At 36.7% G+C, this 16,914-nt stretch overlaps 2 protein-coding genes across 2 annotated transcripts in view; both read right to left on the bottom strand.

Annotated features, from left to right (window-relative positions):
* Positions 1–8,442, bottom strand: part of LOC143227961 (WD repeat-containing protein 47-like) — a 57,243-nt gene extending 48,801 nt beyond the window's left edge. The window contains exons 1-2 of the mRNA XM_076459311.1: positions 8,415–8,442; positions 1,615–1,740 (exon numbers count right to left, since the gene is read on the bottom strand). Coding sequence (XP_076315426.1) covers positions 1,615–1,740; positions 8,415–8,442 — 154 coding nt within the window. The remainder of the gene's footprint in view (positions 1–1,614; positions 1,741–8,414) is intronic.
* LOC143227960 (WD repeat-containing protein 47-like) overlaps positions 7,206–16,914 on the bottom strand; it is a 162,249-nt gene continuing 152,540 nt past the window's right edge. Inside the window, exons 7-8 of the mRNA XM_076459310.1 lie at positions 11,679–11,897; positions 7,206–9,524 (exon numbers count right to left, since the gene is read on the bottom strand). Coding sequence (XP_076315425.1) covers positions 9,379–9,524; positions 11,679–11,897 — 365 coding nt within the window. The 3' untranslated portion in view covers positions 7,206–9,378. The remainder of the gene's footprint in view (positions 9,525–11,678; positions 11,898–16,914) is intronic.

Here is a 16,914-nt window from a genome sequence, read left to right as displayed (position 1 = left end):
AACTTCCAAATACAGCGAAAGTTAATTGTGCTATCAGTTCCTTCTTTAGTTTCTAGTCTGCCGGAACAACGAGTCAAAGCAACGTATAAAGTATTTGCACCGTCGCAGATTAATTCGCGAACACGCACAATTTTCGCAAAAAAGATGCAAGAACTGTTTGTTCATACCAGACTTTTACTTTCTGAAAGTTTGACTGGATGGGGCTTTAATCAACAGCATCCACACCCAACATGGCAAACTGGACTATGTTTGTCTTTGACTTCAACCTCTACTCCTAGTGTGAAACGTGTTCTTGCAGCAGTTGGAGTCGAGTTCTGAATTCTTAGATTCACAGTCCGGGCACGATAATTATTGGCCACGCTCAAAAACTGAACTTTTATTTTTGTTGGCTTTGTATTTGTTTTTAGAGTAAAGTCGCACTGGGATATCTGATGTGCTCACTTCGGAGAATCGAACCAGAGATTTTACCGTTGTAAATTTAATGTTGTCCCACCAGGAGTCGAAAACTAAATAAAATATCTAATTATGATTTCGTTCGTCTTACAAATGAGGAACCGAAGTTTTCGTGTTTGTAAGTTGTGATACACACAACTAATAATTTGTAAGTTGTGATACACACAACTAATATTGTAAGTTGTGATACACACAACTAATATTGGAAGTTGTGATACACACAGCTAATAATTTGTAAGTTGTGATACACACAACTAATAATTTGTAAGTTGTGATACACACAACTAATATTGGAAGTTGTGATACACACAACTAATAATTTGTAAGTTGTGATACACACAACTAATAATTTGTAAGTTGTGATACACACAACTAATATTGTAAGTTGTGATACACACAACTAATAATTTGTAAGTTGTGATACACACAACTAATAATTTGTAAGTTGTGATACACACAACTAATAATTTGTAAGTTGTGATACACACAACTAATATTGGAAGTTGTGATACACACAACTAATATTGGAAGTTGTGATACACACAACTAATAATTTGTAAGTTGTGATACACACAACTAATATTGTAAGTTGTGATACACACAACTAATAATTTGTAAGTTGTGATACACACAACTAATAAACAGAAAACGAAACCAAAACTAGTTTTTGTTTTGTTTTGCCTGTTCTCGATTTCAGAGTGAAGAAATACGATGTTAAACCTGTTGTCTGGAACTAAGATGGCGACACCTATTGGTGGAGTTCATCTGAATAAGTTACAGGATCTATTATGTACCAGGAATCTCAAACTTCACATTATTAGTCTGTAAGAATGGAATATCTCAACATCACATCATTAGTCTCTACGGTGATACGCTGTGAAGTGTTGATACAGACGTATAGTATAGAAATATTCAGTAAAGTTTCAATACGGACAGACAGTACGGACATACCCTGTAAAGTTTCAATACGGACAGACAGTACGGACATACCCTGTAAAGTTTCAATACAGATATATAGTACGGACATACCCTGTAAAGTTTCAATACAGACAGGTAGTACGGACATACCCTTGGCAAGAACGGATAAGTAACTGTGTAACAATAGACAAGGAGTACAGATAGACCTACACTGTTCCACAGTTGAAACAGAATATTACTGACCAGTTAGAAGGAAGTGGTTGCCAACGTGACGAACCCAACGTTCTTGTGGAAACCCTGAACTTGTACTCTTATACGTGGGCTCTGTCTGCTGCGGAAATCGAAACCCAATTTTTAGAGCTATAAGCCCTGCAACAACAAAGAAATGGAGATTTTAACCAGACAAACCTTGAACAAAGAAGCAGATAATCCGTGATGACGAGAAAACCCACTTGTAGGGAAAAATATATATGTAATAAGGGGCTGATATGGGTAGAGAAAGCAGATGATTTATAGCGAAAATAAAATTAAAGAAAAACAACAAAGAAACAGATAATTAATACCAGACAACAACAATGAAACAGATAATTAATACCAGACAACAACAATGAAACAGATAATTAATACCGAACAACAACAATGAAACAGATAATTAATACCGAACAACAACAATGAAACAGATAATTAATACCGAACAACAACAAAGAAACAGATAGATAATTAATACCAGACAACAACAATGAAACAGATAATCAATACCGAACAACAACAATGAAACAGATAATCAATACCGAACAACAACAAAGAAACAGATAGATAATTAATACCAGACAACAACAATGAAACAGATAATCAATACCGAACAACAACAATGAAACAGATAATCAATACCGAACAACAACAAAGAAACAGATAGATAATTAATACCAGACAACAACAATGAAACAGATAATTAATACCGAACAACAACAATGAAACAGATAATTAATACCGAACAACAACAATGAAACAGATAATTAATACCGAACAACAACAAAGAAACAGATAGATAATTAATACCAGACAACAACAATGAAACAGATAATTAATACCGAACAACAACAATGAAACAGATAATCAATACCGAACAACAACAATGAAACAGATAATTAATACCGAACAACAACAAAGAAACAGATAGATAATTAATACCGAACAACAACAATGAAACAGATAATCAATACCGAACAACAACAATGAAACAGATAATTAATACCGAACAACAACAAAGAAACAGATAGATAATTAATACCGAACAACAACAATGAAACAGATAATTAATACCGAACAACAACAATGAAACAGATAATCAATACCGAACAACAACAATGAAACAGATAATTAATACCGAACAACAACAAAGAAACAGATAGATAATTAATACCAGACAACAACAATGAAACAGATAATTAATACCGAACAACAACAATGAAACAGATAATCAATACCGAACAACAACAAAGAAACAGATAGATAATTAATACCAGACAACAACAATGAAACAGATAATTAATACCGAACAACAACAATGAAACAGATAATCAATACCGAACAACAACAATGAAACAGATAATTAATACCGAACAACAACAAAGAAACAGATAGATAATTAATACCGAACAACAACAAAGAAACAGATAGATAATTAATACCGAACAACAACAATGAAACAGATAATTAATACCGAACAACAACAATGAAACAGATAATCAATACCGAACAACAACAATGAAACAGATAATTAATACCGAACAACAACAAAGAAACAGATAATTAATACCGAACAACAACAATGAAACAGATAATCAATACCGAACAACAACAATGAAACAGATAATTAATACCGAACAACAACAATGAAACAGATAATTAATACCGAACAACAACAATGAAACAGATAATCAATACCGAACAACAACAATGAAACAGATAATCAATACCGAACAACAACAATGAAACAGATAATTAATACCGAACAACAACAAAGAAACAGATAATTAATACCGAACAACAACAATGAAACAGATAATTAATACCGAACAACAACAATGAAACAGATAATCAATACCGAACAACAACAATGAAACAGATAATCAATACCGAACAACAACAAAGTAACAGATAATTAATACCGAACAACAACAAATAAACAGATAATTAATACCGAACAACAACAAATAAACAGATAATTAATACCGAACAACAACAAATAAACAGATAATCAATACCGAACAACAACAAAGTAACAGATAATTAATACCGAACAACAACAAATAAACAGATAATTAATACCGAACAACAACAAATAAACAGATAATTAATACTGAACAACAACAAAGTAACAGATAATTCACACCAAACAAAACAACTAAGTAATTGAGAGTTTATACCAGACGCGATAACAAAGTAACAAAACAAAGCAGTAAGAATAACAATGATAACAAGAAACTGAATTTATACCAAACAGTAGATACTGAGGGACTTACAGACTGGTCAATTTATACCAAACAGTAGAAAGTCTATACTGACGGACTTACAGACTGGTCAGTTTATACCAAACAGTAGAGAGTCTATACTGACGGACTTACAGACTGGTCAATTTATACCAAACAGTAGATACTGATAGACTTACAGACTGGACAATTTATACCAAACAGTAGATACTGATAGACTTATAGACTGGACAATTTATACCAAACAGTAGAGAGTCTATGCTGACGGACTTACAGACTGGTCAATTTATTCCAAATAGTAGATACTAACGGACTTACAGACTGGTCAATTTATACCAAACAGTAGAGAGTCTATACTGACCGACTTACCGACTGGTCAGTTTATACCAAACAGTAGAGAGTCTATACTAACGGACTTACAGACTGGTCAGTTTATACCAAACAGTAGATACTGATAGACTTACAGACTGGACAATTTATACCAAACAGTAGATACTAACGGACTTACAGACTGGTCAATTTATACCAAACAGTAGAGAGTCTATAATAACGGACTTACAGACTGGTCAATTTATACCAAGCAGTAGAGAGTCTATAATAACGGACTTACAGACTGGTCAATTTATACCAAACAGTAGAGAGGCTATACTGACGGACTTACAGACTGGTCAAGTACTGATCCATTAAGATCTCACACCTGTAACATCGTTAGCACTGTATTATTGTGAACACGATGGGAGACGTATGGCAGTATTAACCGCGAGGTTAAATTTCACCGCCATATATCAAAGTTTAATGTTGTTATAACTAAAGGTCAAGGTCATAATAAAAATACATTCACCCCCAATTTTACCCTCGATTCGCTTTGTAAGAATGTACAGCAGCAGCAGCTGAACCCAACAGAATTTTATTCGTTTCACTTTGAATGGCCGCAATGCGTTGACCAACAACTTTAAAAAAACAATAACGTAAAGACATTAAGTGGTCACTGCCCAGTGACATGTTTGCGTTAAGTAGTCACCGCCCAGTGGTATGTCTGCGTCAAGTCGTCACCGCCCAGTGGCATGTCTGCGTTAAGTGGTCACCGCCCAGTGGCATTTTCTGTGGACTTAAAACGCGTTAGAAACCGCGTTTATACCCGTGGTGAGCAGAACACCGGTAACTCAATGTGTAGCTCTGTGCTCAATTACAAACAAACAATTAAGTGCTTACTTAGACCGTTGTACAACAAAAAGCAAACAAGGCAGTGCAATGGTCATTTTTTTAAATGTAGAATTGTCGAAGTCATTTTTTTCTAACTTTTTAAAAACTCGCATGGAACAAGCAAAACATTTCAAGATAAGTCTACTAGCATAACCTGTTAGCCACTCAGTGATACACCATCCGTTCGTGTGACATGTTATATAAAAAAACAACTATACAGGGTGTCTGGAAATTAGAACAAAAAAAACAACTTTTGTTCAGATTTCTTTAGACTTGATTCTGGACATCGTGAACTTAGATAATAACTAGTGATTAGAAATGTACTTTAATAAAAGCTAGCAGAAATTTGTCTCAACAATATTTTAGACAGCGTATAAAAATTAAGAGTTTTGAGTTTACTGGACAGAGACAGTTTCTGTTTTGTTTGGTTTTGAATTTCGCGCAAAGCTACTCGAGTGCTATCTGCACTAGCCGTCTCTAATTTAGCAGTATAAGACTAGAGGGAAGGCAGTTAGTCATCACCACCCATCGCCAACTCTTGGGCTACTCTTTTACCAACGAATAGTGCGATTGACCGTTGCATTATAACGCCCCCACGGCTGAAATGGAGAGCATTTTTGGTGCGACCGGGATTCGAACCCGCGACCCTCAGATTGCGAGTCGAGTACATTAATCGCCTGGCCATGCCAGGCCGGAAAGAGACAGAGACGGAGTTGAAATATTAGAGTTCTGGATTTACTGGACAGCGACGGAGTTGAAATATTAGAGTTCTGGGTTTACTGGGCAGCGACGGAGTAGAAATATTAGAGTTCTGGGTTTACTGGGCAGCGACGGAGTTGAAATATTAGAGTTCTGGGTTTACCGGACAGCGACGGAGTTGAAATATTAGAGTTCTGGGTTTTACTGGACAGCGACGGGTTGAAATATTAGAGTTCTGGGTTTACTGGACAGCGACGGAGTTGAAATATTAGAGTTCTGGGTTTACTGGACAGCGACGGAGTTGAAATATTAGAGTTCTGGGTTTACCGGACAGCGACGGAGTTGAAATATTAGAGTTCTGGGTTTACTGGACAGCGACGGAGTTGAAATATTAGAGTTCTGGGTTTACCGGACAGCGACGGAGTTGAAATATTAGAGTTCTGGGTTTACCGGACAGCGACGGAGTAGAAATATTAGAGTCTGGATTTACTGGGCAGCGACGGAGTTGAAATATTACAGTTCTGGGTTTACCGGACAGCGACGGAGTTGAAATATTAGAATTCTGTATTTACTGGAGTTTCGGGTCTACTGGAGAGCTCCTGCCTGCTTTTAGAGTGTGATGATGCTTTGACTCATATTAAAGCTTCATTCAGGTCAAACAGCACATATCACAAGGTTAAAGGTCACAAGGTTAAAATGAAAGTTGTAAAGACCAGTTTTATAATAAAAATATATTCTGTATTTTAAAACAATAAATAAAATCGATATGAGAAACCATCAAACCTCTAATTTGTAGAAGTTTTGTATTATAAAAAAAAAAAATCGGATCCCTGAAATGTAAATTGTAAACAGGTTCGTCAGGCTTGTTACTGCGGTTCTTTGTTAAACTCAAGTTAACTGAAAACCTAATCAATATCTCGAGTGTTTGGCAGTTGTCAAAAGCTGGTGTTCAAGTTTTCAGTTTCAAGGATGAGACTTTTAAAACCAGTCAACTGTTTACAACTTGTTACATCAACTGTTATTCTACACAACAACACGTGATGTTAAAAGGAACTGTTGTAGTAGATGGTTTTACTGCTAGCGTACCCATGGACCCCCTACGATAGCATTTCTTCACTTTAAACTGACGTATGAAAGTTGGGTTGTTCATCATTTTATAATGGTTGAAAGGCTTAGCATACTCGATAAGAGGATTCAAACCCGCGATCCACAGACTGCGAGTCAAGTTCTTTGACTACCAGGCTGAATGTTTGTGTAACATGTTCATACATATGTTTAACATCGCTACGTTTATACTTGAACTTTCAAAACACGCACTAAACCAACCTATAGCGTGAAGTAACAAAACACAGAATAAACAAACCTGTAACGTGAAATAACAAGCAAGTCCGAACAAACTGGTACACCCAGTTCTCAAAGTTGAAGCTAGTTCTACAGTTCATATAAATTCAGTTTTATAAATGAAACGTGACATAAGTACAGTTATAGATAAAATATAAATTCACTTTTATAGATAAACCATCACATAAGTTCATTTCTAAAGCTGAAACGTCATGTGAGCCCAGTTCTAAAGCATCATTTCTGGACCATCTGCTTAGATCAGTTTGGTTTGGAAAACATAGTCGGTACTGCGATTGGATTGCAAAAATGGCGGCAAATAGATTATATCCAACTTGTCACTTACAGGCCTGAGTCTGAGAGCTAGTTTTGGCTAAACAAGCTGTTTTCGATGTGAGACGTAGAATTAAGTTGACACATGGCTGACTCTGAACGATAGAAGGAACTGATGCGATTATTGTACACAGAGATTTCTCTTAGAGGTAAATCTTACCTCGTTCATGCGTTTCGTTGATTAAAGGTCTAATGATTTATCTGAAACTACGTATAGATCGTCCTTTCTATGTACACACATACACACTGATATGTGGAAGTCCACTTGTATATACACGTGTACGTAGTAGATCTTCGTACAGGTTTTAGTTAAACAGCTCAGGAGGTTTTTTGTTATACTCTCAGTTGTTTATTCGATAGATTTTTGTTGTTTATTAATATTATTTTTTACTTAGAGCCCTGGCATGGCCTGATGGTTAAGACACTCGAACTACAATCTAAGGGCCGACGGTTTGGATCCCGTGTCCGAACAAGCTCACCCTCTTAACTGTGGGGGAACGATAATTTGACAGTCAATGCTTTTATTTGACAATAAAAAGTTGTTCAAGAGTTGGCGGTAGGTGTTGTTGAGTAACTGTCTTCCATCTGTCACTCAAAAACTAGAGACGGAGGAAGCCCTCGGTATCGCTTTTCACGAAATTCAAAACATATAATCATTTTTGAATACACATGCTTAACGATACGCGGTCCTTGTCACATATCATCACTGCAATCCCAGGATACTGATACAAGATCTTAACAGGTGAAGTCTGTTTACTCAGGCAGTTAACGATGATGGTTATCATAAAAGAAGTAATATCCTATGTGTGAAAAAAACACACATCATATCCTACAGAAAACAAGTAGAAACAACTATTAATTGAGAGTAAGGGAACATGCGCAGTCTAGCTATATACATGTCTATTTCTGTTAGTGTAGTTTGATCCACTAAAAATATTTATATCATTGTTTGAACTGTAGTAAGGCAGGAGGACCTACCCCGGAACAACCTATCGTATTTAACCATTCCGCAGCTAGTTCAGAATAAGTTCGCAGTCAGATATAATTATTCTGTATTTTTGTGGTGCAGGGGTTCTGCAATTATGACATTCTTGTCAACAAGTGGATGTCGAAAGGTCGAAAAGAGGTGATACTCCTTTTACTAAGGCGATGTTAACATATGTCAATGTTTAACTCAAGGGGTGACACAGATACTTGTACAAAGTGGTACGAGTTAAGAATTTTCTCCCTGTACACTCGGCGAAGTATACAGTATTAGCTAGTAACATTCTGTACTTGGATCCATTATCTAAGTTCAAACTGTGATATAATATAGTTCTTTCTGCTGCCGTTAGAGAAACTCTCCATCAAAAAACAGTCTGGTAATTAAACATACACACAGTCATTATAAACAATGTTTTAGTTGGGTTTTTTTTCTTATATTTCCCCGAGTTAGAAACTATTATTTACAGAATATTTTCATTTTATCTACAGAAACTTTAGACTTGTGAGATATCGGTGACCATGAATTACACACAACGTCACTTTAAATGGTTTGGTTTTGAATTTCGCGCAAAGCTACACGAGGGCTAACTGTCCCTAATTTAGCAGGGAAGGCAGCTAGTCATTATCACCTACCGCCAACTCTTGGGCTACACTTTTACCAACAAATAGTAGGATTGACAGTCACATTATAACGCCCCACGGCTGAAAGGGCGAGAGTGTTTGGTGCGACGGGGATTCGAACCTACGACCTCCAGATTACGAGTCGAGTTTCTTAACCACCTGACCATGCCGGGGCCTTAAGTTAAGGTTAAGTTGATGTAATCTGTCATCTGGGTTGTTTATTTGTCATTTACATTTGTAAGAAAAATATTCGTATTTTAATTATTAAACTACATAACAAACCAATAAAAAAGATATATATCATTATAATTCCCATAAACCTTAACATCTGAAATGATCAGTTTGTAGGAAATCCCCATAAGATGACGTTCTTGTCCGCACTGGTGGTCAGGATTGAAAAGTCTGTTGGATGCCACCGTGCTTGGATTACCTTGTCTTTGTGTTCTGCTACCACGATCCCTGGGATTGGCTGGGAAAGGTCACCTGGTGATCAGAGAAGAACTGATATATTAAACTTTCTCTTAAGAACGGATTTCGAGGAAAAATAAAAATCATAAAAGAAGAGACAATAATGAACAGACATGTACATATATCAATACGGTTACCATTACAGTATTAGTACAGTTACCATTACAGTACCAGCTAACAGACGTGTACATATATCAATATGGTTACCATTACAGTATCAGTGCAATTACCATTACAGTACCAGCTAACAGACGTGTACATATATCAATACGGTTACCATTACAGTATCAGTGCAATTACCATTACAGTACCAGCTAACAGACGTGTACATATATCAGTACGGTTACCATTACAGTATCAGTACACTTACCATTACAGTACCAGCTAACAGACATGTACATATATCAATACGGTTACCATTACAGTATCAGTACACTTACCATTACAGTACCAGCTAACAGACATGTACATATATCAATACGGTTACCATTACAGTATCAGTACACTTACCATTACAGTACCAGCTAACAGACGTGTACATATATCAATATGGTTATCATTACAGTATTAGTACAGTTACCATTACAGTACCAGCTAACAGACATGTACATATATCAATACGGTTACCATTACAGTATCAGTACAGTTACCATTACAGTGCCAGCTAACAGACATGTACATATATCAATATAGTATCAGTATAGTTACTATTAAAGCTGTTATTTCTGACGGCATTACTACAGCTGTTATTTCTGTCGGTATTACTACAGCTGTTATTTCTGTCGGTATTACTAAAGCGATTATTTCTGTCAGTGTTACTAAAGTTATTTCTATGAGTGTTACTACAGCTGTTATTTTTGTCGGTATTACTACAGCTGTTATTTCTGTCGGTATTACTACAGCTGTTATTTTTATCAGTGTTACTACAGCTGTTATTTCTGTCGGTATTACTAAAGCTGTTATTTCTGTCAGTATTACTACAGCTGTTATTTCTGTCGGTGTTACTACAGCTGCTATTTCTGTCGGTATTACTACAGCTGTTATTTTTTATCAGTGTTACTACAGCTGTTATTTCTGTCGGTATTACTAAAGCTGTTATTTCTGTCGGTATTACTACAGCTGTTATTTTATCAGTGTTACTACAGCTGTTATTTCTGTCGGTATTACTAAAGCTGTTATTTCTGTCGGTATTACTAAAGCTGTTATTTCTGTCAGTATTATTACAGCTGTTGTTTCTGTCAGTCCCCAGGTTGAACGTCAAACGGTGCATGTATATTTAACATAATAAACCCAGCTGGTTTGAACTACACGTTAAAGAACAAAAGAGCACGCGAGTTTCACGGTTTCTGATTCTTGAATGGCTTCAGTCTGAACAACATTTGATATCTGGGAACATCGGCTGTTGACGTTGTTTCGAATCATACTGGAATTTATTATCTTACTTTATGTCAGTAATAGAACTTGGATCTCTGGGATCTGTTGTCAAACTAACTTCATCCTAACGAACCGGACAGGGGTTAGCAACCTAACAGTTACGTTCCGATCTGGAACACAGTAATCTGTACACCTGACTAGTTTTATTTGTAATTAGATGACTTAATCAATCTAAAAACACCACTCACAATTTGATCGTAAGTTTAATAAACACGTAGTGAATAAAATCTTACCTGTAAGTCTGATAAAATTACTTTATGATCATAAGATCCAGTAAGGAAACGCTAGATAAATCTTACCTGTAAGTCTGATAAAATTACTTTGTTATCATAAGATCCAGTAAGGAAACGTTAGATAAATCTTACCCTGTAAGTCTGATAAAATTACTCTTTGATCGTAAGGAAACGTCAGATAAATCTTACCCTGTAAGTCTGATAAAATTACTTTATTATCATAAGATCCAGTAAGGAAACGTTAGATAAATCTTACCTGTAAGTCTGATAAAATTACTTTATGATCATAAGATCCAGTAAGGAAACGCTAGATAAATCTTACCTGTAAGTCTGATAAAATTACTTTGTTATCATAAGATCCAGTAAGGAAACGTTAGATAAATCTTACCCTGTAAGTCTGATAAAATTACTCTTTGATCGTAAGGAAACGTCAGATAAATCTTACCCTGTAAGTCTGATAAAATTACTCTTTGATCGTAAGGAAACGTCAGATAAATCTTACCCTGTAAGTCTGATAAAATTACTTTATGATCGTAAGATCCAGTTAGCAGATAGCGAGCCTTGGGAGAGAAGCGAATAGTTCGAAGTTCAGCATTATGAGGCTGGAAGCACTGAATTATCTTGCAGCCCGTTATGTCATACAACATGCACGTGGAGTCCTCGTGACCGGTGACAAGAAGTCGGCCTGATGGATCAACGCACACTGCAGACACTGAACTTCCTGCAGAGTAGTTTTCTGTATTTGATAAAGTTTATAATAAACTTCAAAAGGTTTTACTGTCGTTGAGTTAGATATGCCCAAGCCTGTGTTTCGGTAACAATGTTGGTATTCGTGTATAAAACCATAGAAACATTTTTTAATGTGTCATAGCAGATTTAAATAGTGTTGTACGAATCAGTAATGTTTTATAAGAGAACTTAAAGTCTTCAGAATTGGGCAAATCAAATGTTCTGGCGTCACACTCGCTCTAATATATAACATGTTTTCATAAATAGCTGCTGGGACATATATAACCCGACAACAATAATTATACGTACACATGTAACCAAACAACAACAATGCTGCCTACTAGAACACATGTAACCAAACAACAACAATGCTGCTTACGAGAACACATGTAACCAAACAACAACAATGCTGCTTACTAGAACACATGTAACCAAACAAAAACAATGCTGCTTACTAGAACACATTTAACCAAACAACAACAATGCTGCTTACTAGAACACATGTAACCAAACAAAAACAATGCTGCCTACTAGAACACATGTAACCAAACAACAACAATGCTGCTTACTAGAACACATTTAACCAAACAACAACAATGCTGCTTACTAGAACACATGTAACCAAACAACAACGATGCTGCTTACTAGAACACATGTAACCAAACAACAACGATGCTGCTTACTAGAACACATTTAACCAAACAACAACAATGCTGCTTACTAGAACACATGTAACCAAACAACAACAATGCTGCTTACTAGAACACATGTAACCAAACAACAACAATGCTGCCTACTAGAACACATGTAACCAAACAACAACGATGCTGCATACGGGAACACATGTAACCAAACAACAACGATGCTGCTTACAGAGAACACATGTAACCAAACAACAACAATGCTGCTGTACTAGAACACATGTAACCAAACAACAACAATGCTGCTTACTAGAACACATGTGAACCAAACAACAACAATGCTGCTTACTAGAACACATGTAACCAAACAACAACGATGCTGCTTACGAGAACACATGTAACCAAACAACAACAATGCTGCTTACTAGAACACATGTAACCAAACAACAACAATGCTGCCTACTAGGACACATGTAACCAAACAACAACGATGCTGCTTACGAGAACACATGTAACCAAACAACAACAATGCTGCCTACTAGAACACATGTAACCAAACAACAACGATGCTGCTTACTAGAACACATGTAACCAAACAACAACAATGCTGCTTACTAGAACACATGTAACCAAACAACAACGATGCTGCTTACGAGAACACATGTAACCAAACAACAACAATGCTGCTTACTGGAACACGCATGTAACCAGGCAACAACAACAATGATGCTGCCTACTAGAACACATGTAACCAAACAACAACGATGCTGCTTACGAGAACACATGTAACCAAACAACAACAATGCTGCCTACTAGAACACATGTAACCAAACAACAACGATGCTGCATACTAGAACACATGTAACCAAACAACAACGATGCTGCTTACGAGGAACACATGTAACCAAACAACAACAATGCTGCTTACTAGAACACATGTAACCAAACAACAACAATGCTGCTTACTAGAACACATGTAACCAAACAACAACAATAATGCTGCTTACTAGAACACATGTAACCAAACAACAACAATGCTGCCTACTAGAACACATGTAACCAAACAACAACGATGCTGCTTACTGGAACACATGTAACCAAACAACAACAATGCTGCTTACTAGAACACATGTAACCAAACAACAACAATGCTGCTTACTAGAACACATGTAACCAAACAACAACAATGCTGCTTACTAGAACACATGTAACCAAACAATAACGATGCTGCTTACTAGAACACATGTAACCAAACAACAACAATGCTGCTTACTAGAACACATGTAACCAAACAACAACAATGCTGCTTACTAGAACACATGTAACCAAACAACAACGATGCTGCTTACGAGAACACATGTAACCAAACAACAACGATGCTGCTTACTAGAACACATGTAACCAAACAACAACAATGCTGCCTACTAGAACACTTGTAACCAAACAACAACAATGCTGCTTACGAGAACACATGTAACCAAACAACAACGATGCTGCTTACTAGAACACATGTAACCAAACAACAACAATGCTGCCTACTAGAACACATGTAACCAAACAACAACGATGCTGCTTACGAGAACACATGTAACCAAACAACAACAATGCTGCCTACTAGAACACATGTAACCAAACAACAACGATGCTGCATACGAGAACACATGTAACCAAACAACAACGATGCTGCATACGAGAACACATGTAACCAAACAACAACGATGCTGCTTACTAGAACACATGTAACCAAACAACAACGATGCTGCTTACGAGAACACATGTAACCAAACAACAACAATGCTGCTTACTAGAACACATGTAACCAAACAACAACAATGCTGCTTACTAGAACACATGTAACCAAACAACAACGATGCTGCTTTACGAGAACACATGTAACCAAACAACAACAATGCTGCCTACTAGAACACATGTAACCAAACAACAACGATGCTGCTTACTAGAGAACACATGTAACCAAACAACAACGATGCTGCTTACGAGAACACATGTAACCAAACAACAACAATGCTGCTTACTAGAACACATGTAACCAAACAACAACGATGCTGCTTACTAGAACACTTGTAACCCAACAACAACAATGCTGCCTTCTAGAACACTTGTAACCAAACAACAACAATGCTGCTTACGAGAACACATGTAACCAAACAACAACGATGCTGCTTACTAGAACACATGTAACCAAACAACAACGATGCTGCTTACTAGAACACATGTAACCAAACAACAACAATGCTGCCTACTAGAACACATGTAACCAAACAACAACGATGCTGCTTACGAGAACACATGTAACCAAACAACAACAATGCTGCCTACTAGAACACATGTAACCAAACAACAACGATGCTGCATACGAGAACACATGTAACCAAACAACAACGATGCTGCATACTAGAACACATGTAACCAAACAACAACGATGCTGCTTACGAGAACACATGTAACCAAACAACAACAATGCTGCTTACTAGAACACATGTAACCAAACAACAACAATGCTGCTTACTAGAACACATGTAACCAAACAACAACGATGCTGCTTACGAGAACACATGTAACCAAACAACAACAATGCTGCCTACTAGAACACATGTAACCAAACAACAACGATGCTGCTTACTAGAACACATGTAACCAAACAACAACGATGCTGCTTACGAGAACACATGTAACCAAACAACAACGATGCTGCATACGAGAACACATGTAACCAAACAACAACAATGCTGCCTATTAGACAACACATGTAACCAAACAACAACGATGCTGCATACGAGAACACATGTAACCAAACAACAACGATGCTGCTTACTAGAACACATGTAACCAAACAACAACAATGCTGCTTACTAGAACACATGTAACCAAACAACAACGATGCTGCTTACGAGAACACATGTAACCAAACAACAACAACAATGCTGCTTACTAGAACACATGTAACCAAACAACAACAATGCTGCCTACTAGGAACACTTGTGAACCAAACAACAACGATGCTGCTTACGAGAACACATGTAACCAAACAACAACAATGCTGCTTACTAGAACACATGTAACCAAACAACAACAATGCTGCTTACGAGAACACATGTAACCAAACAACAACGATGCTGCTTACGAGAACACATGTAACCAAACAACAACAATGCTGCCTACTAGAACACATGTAACCAAACAACAACGATGCTGCACTAGAACACATGTAACCAAACAACAACGATGCTGCTTACGAGAACACATGTAACCAAACAACAACAATGCTGCTTACTAGAACACATGTAACCAAACAACAACGATGCTGCTTACTGGGAACACTTGTAACCCAACAACAAACAATGCTGCTTACTAGAACACATGTAACCAAACAACAACAAAAACTGCCTACGGTAACACTTGTAACCAAACAACAACAATGCTGCCTACGAGAACACTTGTAACCAAACAACAACAATGCTGCCTACTAGAACACATGTAACCAAACAACAACGATGCTGCTTACTAGAACACATGTAACCAAACAACAACAATGCTGCCTACTAGAACACATGTAACCAAACAACAACGATGCTGCTTACTAGAACACATGTAACCAAACAACAACGATGCTGCTTACTAGAACACATGTAACCAAACAACAACAATGCTGCTTACTAGAACACATGTAACCAAACAACAACGATGCTGCTTACTAGAACACATGTAAGTAACCAAACAACAACGATGCTGCTTACTAGAACACATGTAACCAAACAACAACAATGCTGCTTACTAGAACACATGTAACCAAATAACAACAATACCCGTTGAGACAAATATGTATCACAAGCAGTTTCAAAAACTGTGCATGAGAAAATATTAAAAAATACAGCAAATGTTTTTCGCGTGTCGTAGGTCATTCATACATCCTTATATCGTATCTGTTTCAATTACACAAGAATCAATTTGAAAAGTAACTTACGAAATGTATTACATTTTACAGTTTTGTTTTACAATTCGTAGATTTCATCACGAAACTGGTCTTCGAGTCGAAACGCTAATGACTAGCATATTAACTCTAACCGTAGAATTACTTATAAAGCCACATGGATTTGTTTGGTCTGGTTTCAAATTTCGCGCAAAGCTACAGAAAGGTTCCCTGCGTTAGCCGTCCCTAATTTAGCAGTGTAAGACAAGAGGGAAGACAGGTAGTCCTAATCACCTCGACATGCCGGGCGAGGCCATATGGATCCCGTCGGATCTTTAAACAGATTTTTTTTACACAGTATTTGTGTGTCAAGTTGTTAGTGGGTTCATGAATATGGTATCTGATAACATACCATACAAGTAAAACAAACAACTAAA

Source organism: Tachypleus tridentatus, chromosome 10 (assembly GCF_004210375.1).
Source record: "Tachypleus tridentatus isolate NWPU-2018 chromosome 10, ASM421037v1, whole genome shotgun sequence".
NCBI classification, from domain to species: Eukaryota; Metazoa; Arthropoda; class Merostomata; order Xiphosura; family Limulidae; genus Tachypleus; species Tachypleus tridentatus.
Note: the sequence above shows the minus strand (reverse complement) of the source record. Positions and strands in the feature narration are given on the sequence as shown.